Raw genomic sequence first — 27,411 nt, forward strand, 5'->3', positions numbered from 1 at the left:
GATCTGACAAGATGATTACTATGATTTCAATCTTCTTGAGTTTCTTGAGGCTTGTGTTGTGTCTTACTATGTGTTCTGTCTTTGAACATGATCCATATGCGTTTGAAAAGAATGTATATTTTTCTTCTTATGGTAAATGTTCTGTAAATTTCAAATAAGTCCATTTGATCTTGAGTGTCATTCAGTGCCACAATATCTTTGCTGATATTTTGTTTGGAAGACCTACCCGTGTTGACAGTGGGGTGTTAAAATTCCCTGCGATGACAGTCTTGCCTCAGTCTCTTTCACGTATCCTTCCAGGATTTTCTGTACATATTTAAGTGCTCTTATGTTGGGTGCATATAAGTTTACAATGGTTATATCATTTTATTGGACTGCTCCCTTAAATATTTTGTGGTGACCTTCTTTGTCTCTTGTGGACTTTGACATGAAGTCTATTTTGACTGATAAAAGTATTATTACCTAGAGGGTTTTTTTTTTTTTTTTTCATGTTCCTTTGCTTGGAATATTTTTTTTCTTTGCCTTCACTTTCAGCCTGTGTGGATCTTTTGTTCTGAGGTGGGTCTCGTATAGACAGCATATCTGCAGGTCATGTTTACTTGTACATTCAGCTATCCTATGTCTTTTGATTGGAACATTTAATCCATTTACATTTAAGGTTATTATTGATAGATATTCATTGTCATTCTTCTTTCTGTACCTGTGTTCCTTTCTCTCCCTCTTTTTCTTCATCTTCTTAAAGCAATCCCTTTAACATTTCTTGCAATGCTTGTTTGGCGGAGATGTATTTTTTTAGCTTTTTGGGGTGGGGGGAATCTGGCAAACTTCTTATTTTGCATTCCAATTTGAACAAGAACCTTTCTGGGTAGAGTAGTCATGGTTGCAGACTTTTGCTTTACATTACTCGGAATATTTTGTGCCATTCCTTTCTGGGTTGTAGTGTTTCTGTTGAGAAATCAGCTGCTAGCCATATTGGGGCTCCCTTGTGTGTTGCTAGGATAGAAACTCCCTTCTGTGTTACTGTTTCTTGCTTTCTGCCTTTTAGATTCTTTTCATTTTGTTCCTGTGAATTGATGTTTCTTTTACCTTGTCTGCCAGCTCGCTAATTGAATCCTCTGCTTCATCTAGTCTGCTTTTAATTCCTTTATTTTATTCTTCATTTCAGATATTATATTCTTTATATCCTCCTGACTTGTATCCATAGTTTTTATGTTTCTTTTCATGCTGATGTAGTTCCACTAAGTTCCTTGCAGATCCCATAGAGCTCCTTATCATTCTCACTGAGTTCCTTAAGTATGCTTATAACCATTATTTTGAACTCTATATCTCATAGATTGTTTGCATCAGTTTCATTCAGCACTCTTTCTAGTGATTCCTCCTTTCCTTTTAATTGAGGGTTTTTTCTTGTCTTCCCGTTTTAGGTGACTTTTTGTTTTGTTTCTTCATATTAGATTGACCTCCTTTGACTCCCTGTCTTTGTGGGGTGGTCTTCTGTAGTAGAAGGCATTTGGGACTCCATGGCACAGTCATTTTGACTCCTCAGTTGGATGCCCTTTATTCTGTTCATGTGGCCTCTCTTGTAATTGGGTTTTGATTATTGTTGCATGATTCTTTAGTGGGTTCTTCCCTTCAGCTGGCTGAGACTCACCCACCTACCATATCTTGTATGCTGTTGTACAGGTGCTGCCAGAACAAAACATAACAACCCTGAAAACAAACCCATACCTGTAAAAATAACCCCCAACCATAACCACACTATCAACAAATCAGCAAATATTAGGAAAAGGTAGAAAGAGATTAAGACCTTCATAAGAAAGGAAAAATGAGTATGAGATGAGTAATAGAAAAGAAAATAATTTTTGAGAGGGTTGAAGGGGGAAGAAATAATAAGAGTAGGGAGTAGAAACAAGACAAAGACAGAAAATGAAGTTAACAATGTGAATAAAAAGTAGGAAGGAAGGCAAAATGGAGTAAGAAAAGGAAAGAGTATAATAGGAAGTTCAAGAAAACCTCAAAAATAAAAAAAAAATTAAAAAAATAGGATCAGGAAATCAAGATGGTGGAGAAGTGAATGGAAGTCACACTGACCTCCTCCAAGGACCAATCTGGAATTAAAGCTAAATTGTGGAGAAATGACCTGAAAAAAACAACTGAACAGTAGTGAGAGAGGAGCATTATAACCTCGGACAGACAGAGTAGTCGGCTTTGACACAACCTAATTGGTAAGGAGTACGGTAGAGACTCAAGAAGGTGGGTGGGACACCCATGGGCATCAGCACCAGAGGGATATTGAAATGGCCAGTTGGATCCCCCTGAGAAGACCAAGATCTGAACCATAAGCAGGGATCTCCAGCCTACAGAACCAGAGCCCAAAAGGTACACAGATAACAACCAGCTGCAAAAAACAGCAGGTTGTTCTCTGCCAGAGACAGGCAGCTGGAGATGCAAAGAACCTTTTAAAGGGACAATAAATAAATTTGTATTGGTAGCCACTTATCCTGGTCTCTGGCAAATGTGGACCAGAATGAGATAGAGACTCCTGAGGAGAGACTGGGGAAGGGGGCTTTGGAGAGAGAATGGAGAGAGTAGCCAGCAGGATCTTGGTACTGATTCCTTCACCATGCGGCAGCAGCCATCTTGTTCAGGAAAACCACTCCCCTGAGTGGCAACAGTATGAGAGGGCACAATAGCCTGACCCGCAGGAGGGACTCTGCCTTGGCCCCGTGGTGCTAAAGTCTGACTGCTGAGTACAGAGTGGCAGCCACAGATAGTAGATCTCTGGCTAAAGGGGGCACAGAGTGGTCTAAAGGCACTTGAAGAGAGACTGGAGATGGAGACTTTGGGGAGAGAAAGAGAGAGTAGCCAGCAGGATCCCGGTGCTGACTCCTCCCCCATATGGCAGCAGCCATCTGGCTCAGGCAGACCACTCCCGTGAATGGCAGCAGCGTGAGAGGACCCAATACCCTGCCCTCAGAAGGGACTCTGCCCCACCCTGTGGTGCCTAAGCCAGAGTGCAGAGTGACTAGATTAACAACTGAAGGAGACAACCACAAACAGTAGTTTCCTGGAAGTCTCAAACAGACTACTTAAGGTCAGACAGGGTCAATATCTGACATCATCAGAGGCAGATCCAGAAAGAAAAAACAGCAGTCTCCTAGCATAAAAGTTTACACCACAAAGTCGGGAAATCAAGACAGATAATTGAAGAAGGAGAAGCAAAAAAAGGAGAGTCTCACAAGCAATGGGAATACAAAGAAACATCCCCCAGTTGAAGGGACAGAAGGAATCTCCAGAAAGAGAACTTAATGAAATAGAGGCAAGTAAACTGTCAGATACTGAGTTCAAAACAATGGTTCTAAGGAAGCTCAGTGAGCTCAGAGAGAATTACCAAAAACTACAGGGAAACTACTAGAAACTTACTACAAACTATATCAGCATAAAAAAGGACATAAAATCTATCAGTAAGAGACAAGGGGAAATGAAGACTACAATTCCTGAATTGAACACCGTAGAAGGAATCAAAAGTAGGTCAGATAAAGCAGAGGATTGAATCAGCAAGCTGGAGAATAAGGTAGAAGAAAGCCCCCAGAAAAAGCAAGAAAATAAGAAAAGATTCAGAAAGAATGAAGAGGCATTGAGGGAAATGCAGGACAACCTGAAACATAATAATATCCGTATAATAGAGATACTAGCAGGAGAAGAAGAGGAGGAAGGGATAGAGGACCTGTTTGAAATAGTAATGATGGGAAAATTCCCTAATTTGAGGAGAGAAAAAATCACACAAGTCCAGGAAGCACAGAGGGCCCCATTCAAGAGGAAGCCAATGAGGTCCGCTCCAAGACACGTCATAATTAAAATGGCAAATATCAAAGACAATTCTAAAGACCGCAAGGGAGAAACAGAAAGTAACATACAAGGGAGCCCCAATAAAGCTAGCAGCTGACTTCTCAACAGAAACACTACAAGCCAGAAGGGAATGGCAAGAAATATTCCAAGTCATGAAAAGCAAAGGCCTGCAACCAAGACTGCTCTACCCAGCGAAGCTCTCAATTAAAATGAAATGCAAAATAAGGAGTTTCCCAGATAAAATAAGGCTAAAAGAATACACCTCCACCAAACCAGCACTGCAAGAAGATGAAAAAGTGTCTGTGAATACCCAGTTCCTTTCACGGTCACCAATACCTGATATTACCAATATTTTTAATGCTTATTTATCTGATTGTGACAATCGTGTTATTTTAATTGTTCCTTTATTATTTGTTGAAACTAAACTTGTTTTTTTATATTTCTTGCTTTTTTCTATTATTTTTTTAAAAAGTGTTAAATAACTATTTTTATTCTTTATTCATTTTTTAACTAAATGTAGATGTTTTTTACACAAAAAGAAACTTATTGCCCTTTTTAAATGTGTTGCAAATACTTTCCCATTCTATTACTTGTCCTTTAACTTTTTTAATATGTATATTACTGTGTAGTCTTAAATGTTTAATATAGTTATATTGTCAATATTTTACTTTATAGCTTCTGGGGTTGAATATTTTACTTCAGAGTAAGAAAAATATTTTGTATTTTCCCCTAAAAGTCCTTAGATTTTACATATTGATTTTTAGTCACCTGAATATTTTTTGTGTAATGAGTGAAATAGGGCTCTCTATTTTATTTCAAGTAATAGTGGTCCATGCACTTTATTTGTTGAATAATCATTATTTTCCCCGTTGATGTGAAATATCAATTTAGTTATATGTTACATTGTTAGGTATATGTTTGTTTCTATAGTGCTCATTTTATTTCATTATTCTACTTGATTATTTTTATGCCAAATTATGTTGTCTTAATTGCTGAGACATTATAATCGATTTAAATTTTTTATCATTTTATAATGGATTTTGACATTTAAAATTAAATAAATAAAATCAGCGTTTAAAAAAGAACGTAAGAAGGAACTCCTACGTTTTGTGACAACATGGATGGAACTGGACAATAGGCTAAATGAAAAAAGCCAGTTGGTGTAAGACAAATAACCATATGACCTCACTTATAAGTGGAATCTATTTAACATAATAAACTAACGAACAAAATAAACCACAAGCATGGAAACATGGAGTAGACTGAAATTGAGCAGAGGGGATGGGGAAGGAGGACAGTGGTGGAACAAGGGGAAGGGATTAGACAAGGAACATGTATGAATGACTCATGGACATGTACAACAGTGTGGGAATTGACCGTGGGATGGTGGGGGGGCAGGTTGGAGAATGGGTGAAGGAGGACAAAGGGGGAAAAAAATGAGACAACTGTAATAGAATAAATATTTTTTTTAAAAAATAGGATCAAAATTTAAGAAAAACTACCACCACAGCAATGTCAATGACAAATGAGTAAAAATTAATAAAGTTTGCAAGAGAATCAGAAGGAAAAAACAAAGAAAAGACTTGACATATCTGAAGGAGAGAATAGTGAATTTGGGAGAATAGAGGGTAAAGAAACACTGAGTAAGGAATAAAGACCAGGCTAAGAAAGGGAAACAATAAAATTAAAAAGGAGAAGAAGAAAGGTCAGGAAGAAGGAAAAATATGAGTGGGGAACTGTAAAATTTGAGATTTGAAATACAAAAATAATGAACATCTAGGAATAAGATTGAAGAAACGCAACAACCACCAGCATATGAACAAAAAACGAAGATAATAAAGGTGAAGACAGAATAAGGATATTACAAGAAGGGGGAAAAGGATGTAAGATAACTAATGGCAAGAAAAATGGTTTTGTCAGGCTAGAGGAAGGAGAAATTGTAAGAGTGTGGAGTATAAACAAGGCATAGAAAGGGAAAATATAAAATTTAAGGCCAAAATAAGAAGGAAGAACGCAAGATGGAGTAATAGAAGGGAGGAGTAAAATACAAAATTTGAAATAAAAATAAAATTTAAAAAAATGATTTCTGGCCAAGATGGAGGTGTAGGTTGATACACTTTGCCTCCTCGCACAACCAAAAGAAGGACAACAACAAATTTAAAAACAAAAATCAACCAGAGTTGCCAGAAAATCGAAGTCTGTGGACATCCAACAATCAAGGAGCTAAAGGAAAAACATTCATCCAAACCAGTAGGAGGGGCGGAGACAGCCAGCCAGGACAGAGAGCACGCGCAGCAAGGTGGCAGCTGGAGGACCAGGCGGGTGAGGCGGCAGCTGGCTGTCCAGGCGGTCCATATTTCCGTGGGGGATAAACTGGAAGTAACAGCTGGGGAGAGAGACAGATGGCTATCCAGGGGCCCAGTGCAGGAAAAGAAAGCTTCAAAACCTATGGGTGTAAAATCTGTGGGAGTTGCCGAGGTTGGAGAAACTCCCAGCCTCACAGGAGAGTTCGTTGGAGAGACAGGTGGGGTCCTAGAAGTACACAAACCCACCCATCTGGGAATCAGCACTAGAAGGGCCCAATTTACTTGTCAGTAATGAGGGAAGTGATTGAAAGCCGGCAGAGAGCCAGAGCAAGTGATGTTGTTCACTCTCTGACCCTACCCCCACATACAGTGTAGTAACACTGGAACCTGGGTTGCCCCACCCTGGTGAAACCTAATGCTCTGCCCTTTCCAGCGTAACAGGAGTGCTGGGACAAAGAAATATGGCAGAAATGAAAGAACAGATCAAAGCTTCGAAAATGGAACAAAGCAATGAAGAGATAGCCAACCTATCAGATGCACAGTTCAAAATATTGGTAATCAGGATGCTCACAGAATTGGTTGAGTATGGTTGAAAAATGGACGAAAAAGTGAAAGCTATGCAAAGTGAAGTAAAGAAAAAATACACAGTGAACCCACAGTGAAGGGAAGGAAACCAGGGCTCAAAGCAATGATTTGGAGCAGAAGGAAGAGATAAACATTCAACCAGAACAGAATGAAGAAACAAGAATTCAAAAAAATGACGAGAGTCTTAGGAACCTCTGAAGCAACTTTAAACATTCCAAATCCAAATCATAGCAGTCCCAGAAGGAGAAGAGGGAGAGCAAGAAATAGTAAATTTATTTCAAAACATAATGAAGGAGAAATTCCCCAGTCTGTCAAATGAAATAGACTTCCAGGAGATCCAAGAAACTCAGAGAGTGCCTAAGAAGTTGGACCCAAGGAAGCACACACACCAAGGCACATCATAATTACATTACCCAAGATTAAAGACAAGGAGAGAATCTTAAAAGCTGCAAGAGGAGAAAGGAGAGAGTTACCTACAAAGGAGTTCCCATAAGACTCCTTTCTCTGTCAGCTGATTTCTCAAATGAAACCTTGCAGGCAAGAAGGGGCTGGCAAGAAGTACTCGAGGCCATGAAGGGCAAGGATCTACATCCAAGATTTCTGGATCCAACAAAGCTATCCTTTAGAATGGAAGGGCAGATGAAGTGCTTCCCAGATAAGGTCAAGTTAAAGGGATTCATCATCACCAAGCCCATAATATATGAAATGTTAAAGGGACTTATCGAAGAAAAAGGTGAGTATCAGAAACTATGAACAATAAAATGACAACAGACTCACAACTATCAGTACTTGAACCTAAATCAAAAAAACATCTAAGCAAACTAGAACAGGAACAGAGTCCCAGAAATGGAAATTAGAGGGGATGGGGATGGAGAAGAATGGGGGAAAAGGCACAAGGAATAAGAAGCATAAATAGTAAGTACAAAATAGACAGGGGGAGGTTAAGAATAGTATAGAAAATGGAGAAGCTAAAGAACTTACGTGTACAACCCATTGACATGAACTAAGGAGGGCGGTGCAGGGCAGAGGGAAATAAAGGGGAGAAAAAAATGGGACAACTGTAATAGCATAATCAATAAAATATATATTTAAAAACCAGTGAAATAAGAGGGACAAACTTGGAAGAAAAAAAAGAGGAAAGTGTTTAAAAACTATGCAAAAGGAAAAAAATAACACAAATTGAAGACTGAGCTAGAATTAGTCTTGGGAGAATCTAGTGTTTGCCATTATCCTCATTCTGGATCTACCCCTGGTAATATCAGATAGCATCCTATTTTATCCCTAGACAGCCTCTTCGAGGCTCAAGCAATCCACAGTCTGTCTCCTTCAGGCCTGGCTTGTCTTCCCTGTACTGCCCCACTGGCCTTCCATTAACACAAGGCCCTGGAGAGGTTCATCAATTAATGTCTGTGAGCACTGCAAGTACCACTTCCATCTGCCTCCATAGGGGCCTTGGGTGTTATTGGGATGCTGGAATCCCTGGGTTACCCCTGGGAGACACTGTTATGTTCACTGTTCAGGGAAGATGGTGGGAGTGTTTCCCTGTCCCCTGCCACACGCCTTGCTCTGTCCCAGTAATAATGTATAGTTTCTGATGAATTAGCTGTCTGTTTCCTGTGAGGGGCCAATCTGTGTAAAAGGGTCAGCTCTCTCCTGCCTGGCACTTCCGGCAGCTTTGTGTAAGAGTCAAGGTGTGGTGGGGCCCTGAACTCCAGTTGCTGCGTCTTTCATCTCTCTGCTCTGCTGGTTTCAGTGGATGGGGGCGGTGGTGGTGGAGAACAGCATAGGAGGAAATAGTGTAGTGGTCGTAGCAAGTGTGTGACAGAAGTTCAAAATGGATTTTTAGAGCTTCTCTTTCTTTCCCCTGGGCTTATGTGCTGAGTAAGAGATTCCTGAGCCTGGCCTCACTGATCTGAAGAGCCTGAGATCCCACAAGGGGGCGGGGCGGGGGCTGGTGGTGGTGTTCAGCATGCCTGGCTGCAATGAATGTCAAGCTCTCAGTTCCTGGCCTTCTTCTAGTCTCCAGCCTGCGGCTCTCACAAGAGACTCAGGCCTGAACTCTGCACTCTGCGCAGACTCCTGTTCACCAGCTGCTCTGGGTTCGGTCCCACAGTCCCTTCGCTATGGCACTTTCCATTTTTCCTGTGCAGTTGGACTCTATGGGAATGAACTGTGCTTTCACTCTGGTTTCTTTGTTGGCAGAGCAGTTGCAGGAGCAATCATGGGGTCCTTGCCCAGCAAACCTCAGTTCCCCTTTTTAAAAAGCCTCTATGTGGCACCCCCATACCGGCACTGAGCCATGGGCCAGCTCTCCTCCTCCCAAAAAGCAGTCTCTCTCTGTCAGGGCTATCCACAGCCTGCCAGTGCCTCTGACTATTTTAGGAGATAGAGTTTCTCTTTGGAACACTCCCGTTGACGCTGCAGGTATGGACCTGTCGTTCACTGGGTGTGTGCAGCCTAAGTTTCCAGATTTTATATGTCCTTTCAAATCTCTCCCAAATAAAGTTGGGGGTTTCCCAGTGCAGGACCAGCGCCCTCCTTCACACACATACTCCGGAAGGGGACACAGCCACTAAGCTGCATTTTCTCCCTGATCTTTCTTCTGCTGCAGGCATTGGCTCAGGGCATTTCCCCCTCAACTTATGAAATCTTTTAGCGGAAGATGCAAAGCGTCCTCTCTATTCCTTGGCTTCAAAAATTCATTGCAGCTGAGATTCCGTTGATCAGGTCACTTGTCAAAAGATCAGCTGAAAATCTGTGCTGGGGGCACAAGCAAGTGGGCTCAGCTTCCATCTACTTGGCTGCCATCCTCGCCTATTTTTTAATTTTTTTTTGTTATTATTGTTAAATTGTAGACATTCTCTCTATAGTTTAGTTATTAATGCTTTGTCAGATATATGATATGCAAATATTTTTTCCTAGTATGTTGGGCTTTTTTCACTGTATAGTGTTATTTGATGAAGAAAAAAATTTTTAAGTACTTTTTAAAAATTTTACTTCTAGAGAGAAAGGAATGGAGGGAAGGGAGGAGAGAGATCAATTTGTTGGTCAATTTATTTAGATACACAAACATTTTTAATTTGATGAGGTCTAATTTATTTTTCTTTTGCCACCTGTGCTTTTTATGTTATAACTTAACCATTGCCAAATCCAAGGTCACAATCATTGTTGTTGTTGTTTTGGGTGTCTTAATTTGAGAAATCATTGTGAAATCCATGATCGTGCAGATTTTCAATCCCTGTGTTTTCTTTTATAGTTTAGGTGTTTGATCCATTTCTTGTTAATTTTTGTATACGGTTTATGGTAAAGGTTCAACTTTTTTCTTTTGCATGTGGATATTCAGTTTGCCCCATACCATTTGTTGAAATTACTCCTTTTCATATAGGAGTCTTGGGCTTCTTCCTGAAAATCAGTTGATCATAGATGTGAGGGTTTATATCTGGACTCTATGCTATTCCATTGATCTCTATGTCTGCCTTTCTACTGTACCACACTGATTGGATTACTGTAGCTTTATAGTAAATTTTGTGATCAGGAAGTGTGAATCCTGAATCCTCCAACATTGCTAGTTATTTTTCAAGATTGTTTCAACTATTCAGGATCCCTTGAAATTGCATATGAACTTTAGGGTGGGTTTTTCTTTTTTATCCAAGATTGTCATTTGAATTTTGGTAGGGATTTCATTGATTCAACATACAGCTTTGGGTAGTTTTGTCACCTCTCTCTCTCTCTCTTTTTTTTTTATCATCTTAATATTGTCTTCCAGTCCACAAACACAGGATGTCTTTCTGTTTATAGGGTTGTCTTTAATTTCTTTCAGCAACATTTGATAGTTTTCAGTGTGTAAGTCTTTCACTTTCATGGCTAAGTTTATTCTTAAGTATTTTATTCTTCTTGATTCTATTGTAAATGGGATTGTTTATTTAATTTCCTTTTTTGGATTGTTCATTGCAAGTGTGTAGAAAAACAATTGATTTCTGCATGTTGATTTTTGTTTTGCAACTTTGGCGAATTTGTTAGTGCCAGCAGGTGTGTTTGTGTGTGTATTTACAGTTTTCTGCATATAAGGTTATGCTATTTGTGAATGAGGTAGTTTAAGAACTTTCCAATTTGGATGCCTATTCTTTTTGTTGGTTGGTTTGTTTTGGTTTTTTATTTGGGGGGTCAAATTGCTTTGGCTAGAACTTCAGTACTATGTTGAATAGAACTGTAAAAGTGGGAATCCTTTTTGGGTTTCTGACCAATTAATCTTTTCTAAATACCTGTTTATTTTTATCATATTTTTTTGCTGAATAATCCATCCCTCCTTCCCCTGTATCCTCCCCCACCCCCCCAATTTACAGTGCCATCTTTGTAATTTGCAGAATTCCTATATGTGTATTGGGTGAATGAAGCATGAACAAATTCTGCATAACAGGATCCCTCTCACCCTGGCTGGTGTGGCTCTGTGGATGGAGCACCGGCCTGCACACTGAAGTCACCAGTTCGATTCCCGGTCAGGGCACATGCCTGAGTTGTGGGCCCCTAGCAGGGGGTGCTCGAGACGCAACTACACATGGATGTTTCTCTCTCTCTCTTTCTCCCTCCTTTCTCCTCTATCTAAAAAGAAATAAATAAACTCTTTAAAAAAAAAAAAACACAGGATCCCTCTCTGTCTGTTATCATTTCTTGCATTTCACTCTCTCATGCACCACAGGTATTGTGTTCTTACAGTTCTTGCAAGGCATCAGTTATTCATTCTTTATTGTTTTATATACTCTTACATCTTTGTGACTTTATACAAAAAAATTTTTTTTCCTGCTTATAGCCATCTTTTCCAGCTTGTTTAAGGGAATATTCCTGCACAGTCTTCAGGTCTATTCATGCCCTGTGCTCTTCCTTCACTCCTTTAGGTGAAAATAAACCCTCTTCCTGTGTTTTCTTTAATTGTGAGCATACTTTTCTGATGGCACTTAATTAGACTGGCTCCTTGATAGTCTCCAGGAAAATTCAGAGGTCTGATTTTAAAAAGGAGAGAGAGAAAAGTTGTCAGACACAAGTGTATAAATAGCAGTAAAAAATGATTGTAAGAATAGTTATAGAAAATGAGAAATGAATGTAATTTTCCAGATCCCTAATCCCATGCATTAGAAGCTTTTTTATTGTTCTTGTTTATCATTAAAATGTTTAAAATACAGTGATAAGAAAAAAATTGCATTATTATTTAACATATTTCAGATTTAGAGAATTTTGAGAGTAAACAATGTGAGCATACACAAAAAAAGCTTGGCTAAGGGCTGATGTCTACACCTACTTTCTGTAAAGATGAACAAATGTTAGACCTGAAAAATTCAGCACTAAAAGAAAATGAGATTAATTGGATCTTTATAGCATGTGGTATAGTATAAGAAATAGAGAAAACTGGAATTCAGATTGTCAGAATAATAAGAGCGGATCATAAAAATAAAATTACCTGAGATAGGAAAGCATTCTTGAAGTTCCTAGTTGCTAAAAAATTCAGGACTCACTAGCAAAGTAGTACGGAATAACAAGTTAGCTTGAGGAAAAATCTCTCAGAATTCAGGAAAAAGATTTTAAAACTGAGTATTATAAAAGAACATTCAAAACACATGACAATCTAAAGTCTCTGTGATAACAGTTACTGAGAGCACAGTGGAGATTAAGGTGAATTGGTGGAAGAATATATCTGAGCTGAAGAAAGCCTTGAAGTTCAAGATCAAAGAGGACTCAAAGTCCACACTATGAATATGTTTTAAAAGCATAAAACTCGAGGTTCATCCCAATGAATTTTCCAAGTATTCAGGATAAAGAAAAAATGATGCAAGGTAGAAAAAGAGAAGAACAAATCAGAATTGCATCAGCCTTATGTGCTCTTGTTACCTAACAGCAAGTGGGGAAAACAGCAATTTTTACCAGTCACTTTTGGGAGGAAGGCAAAATCAATGCATACTGCCATTAAAGAGTCGAGAAAATAATGAGATGGCAGTATTCCGAACTTACAGGATTTAGTCTTTACAGCAAGAAAAAAGAATATTAATGAATTAAGCATTTCATTCCAACTAGAAAACTAAGAACAAAATGAAACAAAGCTTTAGAAGGACCCACTGAATACAAACAAAAGACAGAAATAAATGAGTTACCACCCTCCTCTCCATTCTAATAGGCAGTTCGATTTCACCTGCGATTATAGTCCCAAAATTCTAATATATTATCAGTGGATATTATCTAGAAATAATAGTATAAAACACCATTCCCAAATTTATTCTGGAAGAATCAAGATGGTCAGTGTGAGAGAGTATAACAACCAGGTGGGGCAAAAGTAGGTTTACAATTGCTCATATGGAAAATAATAATTAATAATAATACAAGAATAAACTCTGTTTCACTTGCTCAGACTGGTAAACCTACTTTTGCCCCACCTTGTATAGTTGTCCTGTTGGTTAAAGGAGAAAAAACATGTAGACGTAATATTAGTCAAAATAGCAACAAAAAATTTAAATACTTAAGAAATAAGAAATGTGTCAGGTTTATTTAAATTAAAAACCTATGTGGGAGACTTAAATGGAGAAAAATACACAGTATCTGATGGAAGAGTTGATATTTTAAAGATGTCAGTTCCAAATTTAAAAAAAAAGGAAAAGAAAAAGAACATGTCAGTTTTCCATAAAATTATATGTATATATATTTTTTAATTAGCCTAAAGAAAATTTAAAGTTGTTTGAAAGAGTAAACACCCTAGAAAAATCAAGACAAGTTTTGAGGACAAAATAAAGATAGGACTTGAGTCCAACTGGTGTTGTTGAGAATGAGGCAAAGCCTCACCTTTCTTGAGAAGTATTAGCAAAATATACTCTTGATCCAAGAGTTCCATTTTTAGAGGATTATCAAGAAATACTTTGAAATTTCTGTAAGATCATACTTAAGGATATTTATCACATCATTTTTAATAATTGCAAAGTTTTGGAAATCTAATTGTTCAGGGCAAATAAGTTATGGTGTATCCTGTAACAAAAGGTTCTGCATTCAGTAGTCATTTGAGGTGATGGTGGAGGTGTATTGACAGGGAAAAATATGCTGTTTTAAGGGATTAAATCAGGTATATAAATAGTATGCCTGTATAGTCTATTTTTATTAAAATTTTTAAAATTAAAATGTGTAAGTGTTTACTTACCTATAAAGTAAAAAAGTCCCCCAAAATTTAGATTATCTCTGAATTGTATGATAGTGGATAATTTTTTTTTCTGATCTGTAGAGTTCTAACTTCTGACAATGAAAATATATTAAAATACTTTTTTCTCTTCTAGTAAATCACAAATAAAAGCTCCAATTAAAGCACTCCATGGCCACTTAACATAGAGACAAACAGCTGTATTTACTTAGATAATCCCCTGAGGCTGTAATTGTGTTAATACCCAGTCAATTAATGTGTGTAGATAACTTATTAAAAGGTTAAATGACATTCTGTATATTCTTGTTTTAGGAGACTAACAGGTAATGCATTTTAGAAATATTTTCATTAAAATTTAAATATTTTGCACTTTTAAAAATGTGTCAGTTATTGGAAATACTACTTTTGAAAGACTATTTGATAAGGTTAAATGAATGAAATCTTAGCTCATTAGGGCTAATAAGATTGAAGAGGAGCCCTGGTTGGTATTGGCTCAGTGGGCTGAGTGTCAGCCTATGGACTGAAAGTTTGCTGGTTCAATTCCTAGTCAGGGCATATGCCTGGATTGTGGCCAGGTTCCCAGTTGAAGGCATGCAAGAGGCAACCAATCGATGTTTCTGTTGCACATCAATGTTTTTCTCTGTCTCTCTCCTTTCCCCCTCTCTGAAAATAAATAAAATCTTTTTTTAAAACATTGAAAAGGAAATTTTCAATCACTCAAGAGACTAATATTTTTCTAGGCATATCCATTTAAAACTAAATGTTTGTATTTTGAAGTATATAACATAAATAATAAAGATTTAGCAGAAAATATTTATTTCATCTCTAATAATTATGTATAGTATAATGAAATCTTTTTTCAAAGCGTTTAAAATTCAGACCATTTGTAATGTGGTTGGTTAGTTTACAAGACCTGTCTCCAGAAGAAATAAGTATATGTTAAACACTGCTTGGTCCTACATTTAAAAATTTCTCAATATCCTATTCTTAATTTTATAAAATGAATGCCTTTTAAAACTATTTTTTTTCCTTTTTGTCCAAAACATGTTAATGTTTATATTCAGGAGAGTAAACTTAGATTTAGCTAAATGATTTCATGTGGGGCTCTCCACATGAGAGTATAAACTCTCTGTTAAAGATTCTGTCAAAATATAAGCCATAGTTTACTATTAATTGCTGTGACTGGCATTTAAGGATACATCAAGAATAGGCATGGTTATTGCTTATGAAATGAAGAGTAATTGGATTCTTAAAAAGAAAGTGCATTTCACTTGAAAATGCATATTCTTGCATTTCAGCCTAGACTTATTTGAATCTCAGCAAATTTGTTTCTCTAGTAGAGTCAGTTTAGCATCTTACCTCAAAACACATATCAAAATAAATTTCCAGAGAGATTAAGTATCATGTGTATAAACTATGAACTAATAGAAGAGAATAGATACGTGGAAAATAAATAGGTTCAGATTTAAAATGATAATATCCTGCCTGGAGATAATTAATTATAAGGCTGTTGGTTAGAGTGGACCATTTTATAAAGTTCTAAAAATTAGGCTTCTTAAAAAAAATGTTTAAATAAACATTAGCTTCCTAATACATAGAAACAAACACAGGGAGGCTGCCAAAATGAGGAGACAAAGAAACTTGGCCTTAATGAAAGAACAGATCAAAACTCCAGAAAAAGAAACAAACAAATTAGAGATAAGCAATCTATCAGGTGCAGATTTCAAAACACTGCTTATAAGGATGTTCAAGAAACTTAGAGAGGACCACAACAGCATAAAAAAGATTCAGTCAAGAATGAAAGACACACTAATTGAAATAAAGAACAATTTACAGGGAAACAGTAGTAGAGTGGATAAAGGCAAGAATCAAATCAATGATTTGGAACATAAGGAAGGAAAAAACAACCAGTTATCAGAACAAGAAGAAGAAAAAAGAATCTAAGAAAAAGAGGATAGTGTTAGGAGCCTCTAAGACAACTGGTATTCCAACATTCACGTGATAGGTGTGCCAGAAGGAGAAGAGAAAGAGCAAGAAATAAGAAGTCTCTTTGAAAAAAATAATGAAAGAAAACCTCCATAATTTGGTGAAGGAAATAGACATGAAAATACAGGAAGCACAGAGTCCCAAAGAAGATGGATGCCCACTCCAAGACACATCCATAATTAAAATGCCAAAGTTAAAGAATCTAAAAAGCAGCAAAGAAAAGCAGATAGTTACCTACAAGGGAGTTCGCATAGGATTGTCAGCTGATTTCTCAAAAGAAACTTCACAGGCTAAAAGGGATTGGCAAGAAATATTCATAGACATGGAAAGTGGGGACCTACTTTCCATGATTGCTCTACCCTGGAAAGACGACATTTAGAATAGAAGGGCAGATAAAGAGCTTTCCAGACAAGAAAAAACTAAAGGATTTCGTCATCACCAAACCATTATAATGTGTAATGTTACAGGGACTTATTTAAGAAAAAGAAGATCAAAACGATGAACAGTAAAATGGCAGTAAATACCTATCTATCAACAATTGAATCTAAAGAACAAACTCAGCCAACAAGAACAGAGACAGAATCATGGATAGAGAGCATTTTGATGTTTGCCAGATGGAAGGGGGTTGTGGGAAAATGGGTGAAGAAGTGAGGGGATTAAGAAGTACAAATTGGTAGTTACAGAATAGTCATGGGGTATTAAAGTACAGTATAGGACATGGAGTAGCCAAAGAACTTATAGGTATGACCCATGGACATAAACAATGATGTGTGGGGATTGTCTGATGGAGTTGGGAGTGCTGGGTAGAGGGGAGCAAAGGGAGAAAAATTGGGACAACTGTGATAGCATAATCAAAAAATATAATTTAAAAAAAACAGGCTTCTTTGGAAAAGGAGGTGATGGGGAATCTTACTATACTTAACTTACTATACTTATATTTATGTATATATAAATTTCAAATATAGCTAAGGAGCTAAATGAAATTTTCTCCCAAATAGCAAATAGTTGCTCAGTTCTGTTTATTGATTTGTTATTCCTCTGTATTTATCATATTGAATCATTCCAAGGACTGAATTTATGCTACTGCTAACGTGATATGACTGCTTGATTTTTAAATGTCTGCATAATATTTACTGGGACGTACTTTGAATTCTTTAATCAATCTTGTCCTTGTCATTGGATACATACATTATTTCTAGTCTTGCAACCTGTGCTTGAATTACCTACATTTGGGATCATTTCCTCTACAAAATAAATAAGTAGTGAATTAATTATTCCTAGCTTTATTTGAGCAAAAATCATATAAAAATAAAATTTAAAAAAATTTTGGTTAAATTATTCTTTAAAATAAAGATAATTTCTCACTTAAATTTAGCTTTCATTGAAAGTACGAGTTGGTATTAGATTAGAATAGTGATATGCAACTGGATGTTGGTTGGGTATATTTGTGGTAGATGTTGTTGTCCAGGGACATTTAGAAAGTCCTGAAGAGACTTTTCTTGATCATAGCTAGGAAGAAGGATGCTATTCATACCTAATGATAGAGGCCAGGGATGCTACTCCTAAACATTCTGTAATGCACAGGATTGCCCCCAAAGTAAAGAATTATCCAGCCTGAAATATCAGTAGTGTTGAGGCCAAGAAACTCAGATTATCGGGTTTCACTACTGACATGAAACATTCTTGATGTAATGTTTAGAACCACTGTAGACTGGGTCCTCTATGCTATAGGAAGGGAATGTTTTAGCATCAGAACATCAATAGAGGCTGATTTTGCCAATATGATAGACCTAGTGAATAGCTCAGTGCTTGCATTCCCATTACCATTTGGAGAAACACTATGTATGCTATTGCTTAAAGTGCTTATAAAATTATTTTTATGTCAGGTATTTCTGAAAGATTTATTGGTATCAAATCTAGTCTTTGTTGCAATTTGACTATATTGTGTGTGTTAGTGACAGACCTGCATCTAGCTTCATGGGAAAGAAAATCAAGTGTAATATCTGGCATAACAAAGAGGGGCTTATTTTTCTTATGTAATGAAAATTCTGGAAGTAGGAATCCAGAGCTGTTACTGTGGCTCATGGTGTCATTGATCACCCGTTCTTCTCTATTTCTACATAGCCTTCCTTAGAATATGCTTTTTATCTTGTGGTCACAGGAGAGCTTCTGCCTATTCCCACCTCTCATCCCTCCACATCAAAACCTGTACTGTGGGCAGGCAGAAGTGAGAATGACGGGTCAACTGAGCCAGTCCTTTCTATAAAAGTTTTCTTGCAACCAAATGCAGTGATTTCTGCTTAGTCCCATTGGCCAGAACTGTGTTGCATGACCATTCTTAGCTGTCCAGGAGGCTGGGCAGTACAGGTTTTTAAGTTGGGCTTTTGTAAGTCAGAAAATAAAATCAAAGACCTTTAGCGAGAAAGAGTGGATTTTAGAATAGGCAACTAGTATGTACCTTTAGAGCTGCTTTTTAAAGTATTGGGGGTTCCTGTCTTCCTAAATGCACTGAAATTAAAGAAAGGTAAATGAGAACAAATAGTAATATTGGAGATTTGAGAGAGTGGACTCTGTAAGTCTTTTGTTTTTGTTTTTGATAATTGAGAAAACAAAATGTATTTTTTAACCTCAAGTACTTGGTTGTTTTAAGGTGTTTTATAAATTAACATCCTTCCCTACCCCTATACTTGGACCACACTCTATTTTATGTTACTTTTTTGCAACATCAAGTGTGATTTGTTATAGTGTATACAAATATAGTGTTTTTCTTTAGGCTAAAAATTGGAATCTACTGACAAATAGACTTAACTGTGGAAAATAGGTGTATATGCATAACAAGTATTGAAGGGCTGGTATAATAGAGTTCTAATGTCTTTGCCCATTGTTAATATTTTAAAGTAAAACATTATACATTCTGGATATTAGTCTTTTATCAGGTATTTGGTTTGCAACTATTTTCTCCCATTCCACGGGTTGACATAACTTTTTGATGTGATTTAAACACTATATGTTAGCATTATATTGTATTAGTATGTTGGGAAACACCCTGCCTGGTTTCAGGAGCTGTAACCCTGCCAACAGGCTGGAGGGCCCCAGGGCTGCAAATAATCAGGAGGCCTTGGAAAAACAGGCTCCTGAGGAGACATGACATGTCCCCCCCCCGCCCCCGCCCCATCACTGGCAGGAGCATAGCCCCTGCCTCTCTGCTTTGCCTTGTGATGGTCTCTGCCAATGATGAGTAAGACCCCTCGGGGGAGGAACAACCTATGACAGGCATCTACCGATATAGGCAGCAGATAAGAAATTGGGGGACACGGAGAAGGGGCAAAAAGGCCCCCACACCTCTCGGCTTGGCTTGGACACAGCCAGAGTCCTCATTGCAGCCAAGAAGTGGTCTCCTTATCTCTTGGTGGTTCCCTCCCCACACCTGGCTCAGGCTTGAAGCAGTGCAGGAGTCAGCTCTAAATCAGGTCTGGTGGTTGCCAGGGAAATCAGGCCTATAAGTAATTTCTTTAAAGTGTGCTTTGTTCTTCCCTGGGATCTCTGGCCAGCTCATGCTGTGAAGGACCTTCACATTATTTACACCTCTTACCCTTTATCATTAAGGTGCTTGCCCCTATCTTCATTCTATTTTGTTTATACTGGTCTCCTCTTCTACCCATGTAAATCAGTGAATTCCTGTCACTTGTTTTCTTAAAAGTCTCTATTCTCTGTGAAACTTCACATGCTAATGTAAGAAGTTTACTTATGCATTCCTTTTACCTCACCCCACTGATAAGTTTTTCAATAAAAGCCTTGGAACAAAGGGCAATGGGGTCTCCACTATAGGGATGGACCACGGCCTTCTCATGGCCTCCTCCAGTAAGAGGGAAGAGCCCCCCCGCCCTGCTCTCCCAGCAAACAGAGAAGTGTTTGCAATGTTTTGTGTTTATCCCCCTCATCCATGACAACCCCGGGATGGGCTCTGTGGGATTCAGAGCCCTGCTCCCACCTCAGCAGGCCCCAGCACATTTCCCTCAGGTTCAGGGAGTGCCGCACTCTCTGCGGTGCTCCCCCGCAGCAGTGCGCCCCATCTAGCCTCTGCGCAGTGGGACGTTAGTATTTTAGCTAGAATTAGTATTTTAGCTAGTTTATTTTAAAATAGTGTATGAACTAAAGAATACATGAATGAATATATGGTTTAAAAATCAAATGGCACAAAAGGTCTCTAATAAAAAGCTGTTAAAAGGACAGAAGGTTACTTTGGAAAGAAAGAAATAAGGGTAGGGTAGGGTAAAGCCTTTAGCTGTATCTAATGTTTTATTCAGATATACCAAAAGTGCTAATCATGTTTAATCTCACTGGTGGGAGCATGGTTGTCATAGTACCTATATTTTTCTATTTGAAATATTTCATAATTAAAACATTTTTAGCTACACAGATCTCTAATCTTCCCCAGACATCCTGTCCCCCAATGTTCCTCCCCAGAAATTACTAATTTCTTGTCTCCTTCTAGAATTACTCATTGTATTCTCAGGCATATTTATGTTTGAATGGAGTTCCCCCTTCCCATGGGAGCATACTAAACATACTCTTTGTACTTTTTTTTCACTACATAATATATCTTTGAGATTGTTCCATATCAGTGTATTTTCATCACTCCCAAGTACAATATTCCACTGAATTTGTGCATTATAACTTAAATCACTAGTTCATTCCTGGACATTTAGGTTGTTAGTTTTTCACAATTATATAGAGTGAATATCCTTGTGCATAATTCTTTGCACACAGATAGGTGCCTATATGTGATATTTCTGGCAGTAAAATTGGTGGGTCAAATTTATGATCTTATCATAGTGTTCTTAAAAACCATATTGGTGTACATTCTCTCAATAATGTATGAGACCTTTTCACTCTTTCTCACCTACATAATGTTAATCAGCATTTTTTATTCTTGCCAATCTGTTTTCTCTCTACTTGATACAGAAGAGCTATCCAACAGAAGAATTATGCTTTAGTATTATTTTAAACTAATGTTTTCCTTTTATATCAGTTACTAACATGCAATATAAAATTACCTATTACATCACTTTCTAGTGTTTTAACTTTTCATAGAGTCTTTCAGATAATGCAAACAAATAAAAGCCTATATACCTCAATGTATTTAATTTTACATATGAAATTTATTATTTGACATTTTAAAATTTTTATCATTACTCCTAGTCTAGCCAGGACGAAGGTGTAGGTAGATCACTTTGCCTCCTTGCACAACCAAAAGAAGAACAACAACAATTTAAAAACAAAAAACAACCAATGCTGCTAGCAAATCCAACTCTCTGGAAGTCCAACAATCAAGGAGTTAAAGAAGAAACATTCATCCAGACTGGCAGGAGGGGTGGAGATGGGCAGCCGGGGTGGAGAGTTCATGCAGCAAGGCAGTGGATGGAGTACTGCCCAGGCTGGAAGGCGGCTGGTGGTCCCACATTTGTGTGCAGATAAAATGGGAGGAACAACAGGGGAGAGAGGGACCGTGCAACCCAGGGTTACAGTATAGGGAAAAGAAAGCCTCAACCTCTGGCTGTAAAAATCTGTGGGAGTTGTAGCAACTGGAGAAACTCCCAGCCTCATAGGAGTGTTTGTTGGAGAGAACCACAGGGTTCCTGAATGTACACAGATTTGCCTACCCGGGAATCAGCACCAGAAAGGCCCAATTTGCTTGTGGGAAGTGACTGAAAGCAGGCCAAGAGCTGAGCAAGTGGCATTGTTTCCTCTCTGACTCCTCCCCCACATACGAAGTCACAACACAGCAACCTGGGTTGCCCTGCAAATACTTAAAGCTCCATCCCTTACAATGTAATAGGTGTGCTGAGACAAAGAAATATGGCCCAAATGAAAGAACACATTAAAGCTCCAAAAATAGAACTAAGTGGTGAAGAGATAGCTAACCTATCAGATGCAGAGTTCAGAAAAATCACTGGTAATCAGGATGCTTACAGAAATGGTTGAGTGTGGTCACAAAATGGAGGAAAAAGTGAAGACTATTCAAAGTGAAATAAAGAAAAATATACATGAACCAACAGTAATGGGAAGGAAACTAAGACGCACATCAACGATTTGGAACAGAAGGAAGAAATAAACATTCAATTGGAACAGAATGAAGAAACAAGAATTCAAAAAAATGAGGAGAGGCTTAGGCACCTCTGGGATAACTTTAAACATTCCAACATCCGAAGCCTAGGGGTGCCAGAAAGAGAAGAGGAAGAGCAAGAAATTGAAAACTTATTTGAGGATGTGAGGATGATCTGGCTGTGACATCTATCACCCCATTGATTGTCAGGGTTGATTTGGCTGATCTGGCTGGCTAGGCGAGTGTCCCCTTCCTCTCTCACTGATCCATGTGTGTCCCTTCTGAAGCTGCGCACTCGATCAAAGAGGATGACCTTCCCAACTAGAGGAGAGGACCAGTCTTTGGTCAAGGATGTACGAGTAGCTGCACTCCCCTGTTAGAACCCTCAAACAAGCGCTCAAGAAATTGAAAACTGATTTGAAGAAATAATGAAGGAGGACTTCCCTAATCTGGCCAAGGAAATAGACTTCCAAGAGATCCAGGAAGCTCAGAGGGTCCCAAAGAAGTTGGACCCAAAGAAGCATACACTAAAGTACGTATAATTACATTACCCAAGACTAAAGATAAGGAGAGAATCTTAAAAGCAGCAAGAGAAAAGGAGACAGTTACCTACAAAGGAGTTCCATAAGGCTGTCAGCTGATTTCTCAGAAGAAACCTTGCAGGCAAGAAGGGGCTGGCAAGAAGTATTCAAAGTCATGAAAGGCAAGGACCTACATCCAAGATTACTCTACCAGCAAAGCTATCATTTAGAATAGAAGGGCAGATACAGTGCTCCCAGAGAAGGTTAAGTTAAAAGAGTTCATTATCACCAAGCCCTTATTATATGAAATGTTAAAAGGACTTACCTAAGAAAAAGAAGAAGACCAAAACTATGAACAGTAAAATGACAACAAACTCACAACAATCAACAACGGAACCTAAAAAAACAAACTAGGCAAACAACTAGAACAGGAACAGAATCACAGAAATGGAGACCACATGGAGGGTTATCAACAGGGAGTGGGGAGAATGGGGGAAAAGGTACAGGGAATAAGAAACAAAAATGGTAGATACAAAATAGACAGGGGGAGATTAAGAACAGTATAGGAAATGGAGAAGCCAAAGAACTTATATGTACAACCCATGGACATGAACTAAGGAGGAGAATGTTGATTGGAAGGGGGGGCGCAGGGTGGAGGGGTGTAAATGGATGAAAAAAATGGGACAACTGTAATAGCATATTCAATAAAACATACTTAAAAACATAAAAAATAAAATGAAGCTTTTATAATTAATTTGTGGAAATGGTGAAGCATTTTTTGCTTTTCAGTCACAATAATTTGTAATGTGCTCTTATGGAAAAGTATTTGAAACTGAAAGGTAATAACTTTTGACCAACTTATGTGAGGCTGGTATAGCTTTGATACGAAAACTGAATAAATCATAAGAAAATTAATAGTAATTTCAACTTAAAAACACAGATACATACATGTTTTTATAATGATGGTACTCCCAGACAATGGACTATTACTCTTTTTTTCCCCTAGAATGCTGTTCCCTACTGAAAAACATAAGCTTTTAAACAATGAAAAGACATCGAAGAGCCTTAAAATGCATATTATTAAGTGAAAGTCTATTATTGTAATTTATCACACTATCAGATTAAAGGATAAAAGCTATAGGATCATCTCCATGAATGTAGGGAAAACACTGAATAAATTTCAGTATCCATTGACAATTAAAATAAATAAAATTTTAACAAAGTAGAAATAGAAAAGAAACTTCCTAACCTGAAAATGGTATTCACCAGAAACCTAAAGCAGTGTTACATTTTGTGGTTACACGTTAGAAGCAGTTCATTCAAAATCAGGGGTAAAAATATTTCTGTATGACTCTGAATGGGAGGTCCTAGCCAATGTATTTAGATTAGAAAAAGAAATAAGAGGCATGCATAAATAAGACTTATGGAGTATAAGGAAAAAAGAGAATTATCACTGCTTATACTGAGAAATCCAGAACCAACTACAGAATACTAGAGAGCTCAGCAAGATTGCTGGATGTGACAGTAGCATTAAAAAGTCAACAACAACAACAACAAAACCGAATTGTAATGTGTGTGTATAGTGTGTGTTTCTGTTTCTCCATGTGGCAGGTTGCATTTTCCAAAATGGCTCTACCAACACATTTTGGATCTCATGTGCTCTTTATACAATATGAGTGATTCCTCCCATTGAGAGGTAGTCTGTTTTTCTTTCTCATGCATCTTGGAAGTCCCAATGAGTAAAAACATGAACTAAAAAGTTAACTGTTCTAGGGCTGGTAGGGGAGATGGCAAGCAAAAGGGTAGGAACCTAGAGTAAGAATGTTCATCAATAAATGCCTTGAATAATTTATTTATGCTTAATTTGTAGAACTATCCAGTGCCTAACTATTAAAATGCCTTTTTTCCACACGTGGTAATGTGAGCAAAAGCCCAAATTTTTGCTGTTAATACACAATATTTTTGGTGTGTTTCTGTTTTTACCTGAATTCTTGGAATTATATTTTATAGAAGAGGAAAAAACTGCTGATATTGGATACAAGTATCTGAGTGCCTAATCCAAGCCTAACCTCACAGAATTTCTTCCAAAGTGGAATACAGAGAAAAATACAGGTCATGAAATGAGCCTCAGGCCTAGTGGTTGTTGCTAAGCATTTATGGCTCTACAAATAAAATTTGAGGCTCTTTCTGGACTCAAAGTAAAAGTTATATGACATGAAGATGAAGAAATAGTTTAAATTTTAAGATAGAAACTCTGAAATACAGGTAGATGCTATTAAGGGAGTTTAGTCAGAAATTTGAGTGTGATGTAATCTTAGATACCTCCATTGCATTAATACTATGGGACATAAAGTGTTTAATGTTGCCTTGTAAGTGTTGAACATAGTATGACAGTAAATAAATATATCAAAAGCAAAGACTTTGGTACCTGAAGGACCTTGGTTCAGTCCTGGGGTGTGCCACTTACTAGCTTTGTGACCTTTAGCAGGTTGTTTAAGATATCATCCCTCATATATAAAATGGAGAAGACAATCATTCCCATTGGTATTGTGAGAATTGAATAAGATAATGTAGATAGTGTGCTTTGCATAGCACTTGGTGTATCATAAGTACTCAAAAATGTTATTTTATACTGGTTAGGAAAGTATCTGTTTTGCTATATAAAATTTAAGAGGAATATTAAAATATATTTTTGTTGTTTTAAGGAAATTCGCAATGAGTCCCATGACTATCCTCATAGAGTGGCCAAGTTTCCAGAAAACAGAAATCGAAACAGATACAGAGATGTAAGCCCATGTAAGTACTTGTGAGTTTGTGTTCATATTTATGTTTGTTGGTTTGTTTCAGGAGGCAGGACACAGTGAAAAAGGTTGGGGGTTAGGGTTGATAAGTACAGTAATTTTTTATATTAACACAACACGCATTCAAGGCATAGAATACTAGAAAGAAGAAAATTATTATTCTTCCCACAACTATTTCATCCACACAGCCACCATTATTTTGATATATTTCCTACCAATCATTTTTCTTTTCTTATGCATAATTTTTCTTTCTTTAAAATAATTGTAATCTTATATGCGTATATGTGTATTCATGTATGCATACTTTCTTTTCTTACTATCCCATAGACTTTATTAGTATTACTTAAAATATTAATTGGTATAGTTTGTTTCTTTTTCCCCAAGTTACAAAAGTAGAATGTATTTACTGTAGAAAACTTTTAAAACAAAGAACTGTATAAAGGAAAAAAACCTACAATCTAAAAACAAAATCTTTTGGTGTATATTCTTTTGACATTTTTTTCCTGTATAAATGTATATATAAATCTCTTGAATTCAAAATGAGAATCTTGCATATACTAATTGTAGCTCTTTTTCTACCTAAACATTTTACTCTCGTAAACACAGTCTTTTCAATGGCTCCGGTAATGACTTTAGATAATGCCATTCTTTCACATAACAGTCCCCTATGGGCATTGTTTAGATTCTCTATCTCTCTCTCTCTCTCTCTCTCTCTCTCTCACTCTCACTCTCACACACACACACACACACACACACACACACACACACACACATATTTGTGAACAACTGTAATACCAGGGTTTTAGAAATGTGGTTATCATTAGGGGATTTTATTTTTTGGTTTTGATTGATACCACTTGCTCAGATATTAAATTAGTTGGCTTACCACTCCAAAATGTTTCCCCATGATTGATTTTAGTGGGCTAAACTTAAGTACTCTCTTTTACGGCTGCTTGTTAGTAGGAACTTTTAAAAACAAATATTGAATTTATTGCATTTTGGTTTCAGCTTGTTTGTGTTGTGGTTCCTTCCTCTAGTTGACGAGGGTTTAGTTAATGTGCCAAGGCCTCCTGTATAGGCTGAATAGATTCACTTTACACAGGGACATAGGTTGTATACCTTTACAGATGATGTATCCCTTACTGGTGGGTATGGATATACCACTGAAAATCTATCAAATACTGGAGGAAAAGTGTATATGTTTATTTTTATATGCACAGAATATTTATGTTCATTCACCAAGTACACTTACATGAAGAGCATATTGGCTAATTTTGGACAAATGAAATGAGAGGTAATTTTCATGTTTATTATAAATTTGCTTATTATATATTATGTTTCTCTTACATGTTTTTTTCTGCCAGTTAGATATGTTTGTAACGTAGCTGGAAGAGAGTGGTGTTCCACTCTTCTTCAGTTGCAGCACACTTGAAGATACGACAGATTTCCTCCAGAACCTGTGGCTCGCTGTGGCAACTGTTCTGGTGTGAGTGTATGTTCAGGGAATGGGGGTAAAGGCAGTAGTTCTGACCTTAGGTACCCCTTTACACTCTCCAAATTTCTGGTTGAGAATCACTGAGCTGGAGGCTGATTCTCTTGTGTTTACTATGAGTTTTGAGGACAGTATTTTTGAGTTGTACACCTTGCCATGTTGCTTTTACTTAAAAAGTAAAACTTTTTATTTTGATAATTGTAGATTTTCATTCAGTTGTAAGAAGTAATACTCAGAGGTCCTATATACCCTTCATCCAATTTCCCCCCAGTGGTAACATCTTGCATAACTAGTAAGATAGCCCAGGAAATTGACATTGATACCATGCATCCAGTTTTATATGCACTCATTCATTCACTATGTGTTTAGTTCTGTGCATTTATATCACATGTGTAGATTCATGTCATCTCCACCATAGTCCAACTATAGACCAGTGGAACAGTTCCATCATGAGGTACCCCTGCTACCCTTGTGTGACTGCAACCACCTTCCTCCCTGCTAAGTCCTATGTTGCTTTTAAATTTTACACATCTGTTGTAATTGCAATCATTGGTTGTGATAAGCTAGATTTGAATCCCCTCATTGGTTTTATCAAATTGA

At 37.4% G+C, this 27,411-nt stretch overlaps 1 protein-coding gene across 2 annotated transcripts in view; it reads left to right on the forward strand.

Annotated features, from left to right (window-relative positions):
• Positions 1 to 27,411, forward strand: part of PTPN2 (protein tyrosine phosphatase non-receptor type 2) — a 125,653-nt gene that overhangs the window by 22,867 nt on the left and 75,375 nt on the right. For both annotated transcript variants that reach the window (XM_054587323.1, XM_054587322.1), the window contains exon 2: positions 25,224 to 25,314. In XM_054587323.1, the coding sequence (XP_054443298.1) occupies positions 25,224 to 25,314 (91 nt within the window). The remainder of the gene's footprint in view (positions 1 to 25,223; positions 25,315 to 27,411) is intronic.

Source organism: Pteronotus mesoamericanus, unplaced genomic scaffold (genome assembly GCF_021234165.1).
Source record: "Pteronotus mesoamericanus isolate MK-2021 breed Mesoamerican mustached bat unplaced genomic scaffold, CSHL_Meso_final scaffold_118, whole genome shotgun sequence".
NCBI classification, from domain to species: domain Eukaryota; kingdom Metazoa; phylum Chordata; class Mammalia; order Chiroptera; family Mormoopidae; genus Pteronotus; species Pteronotus mesoamericanus.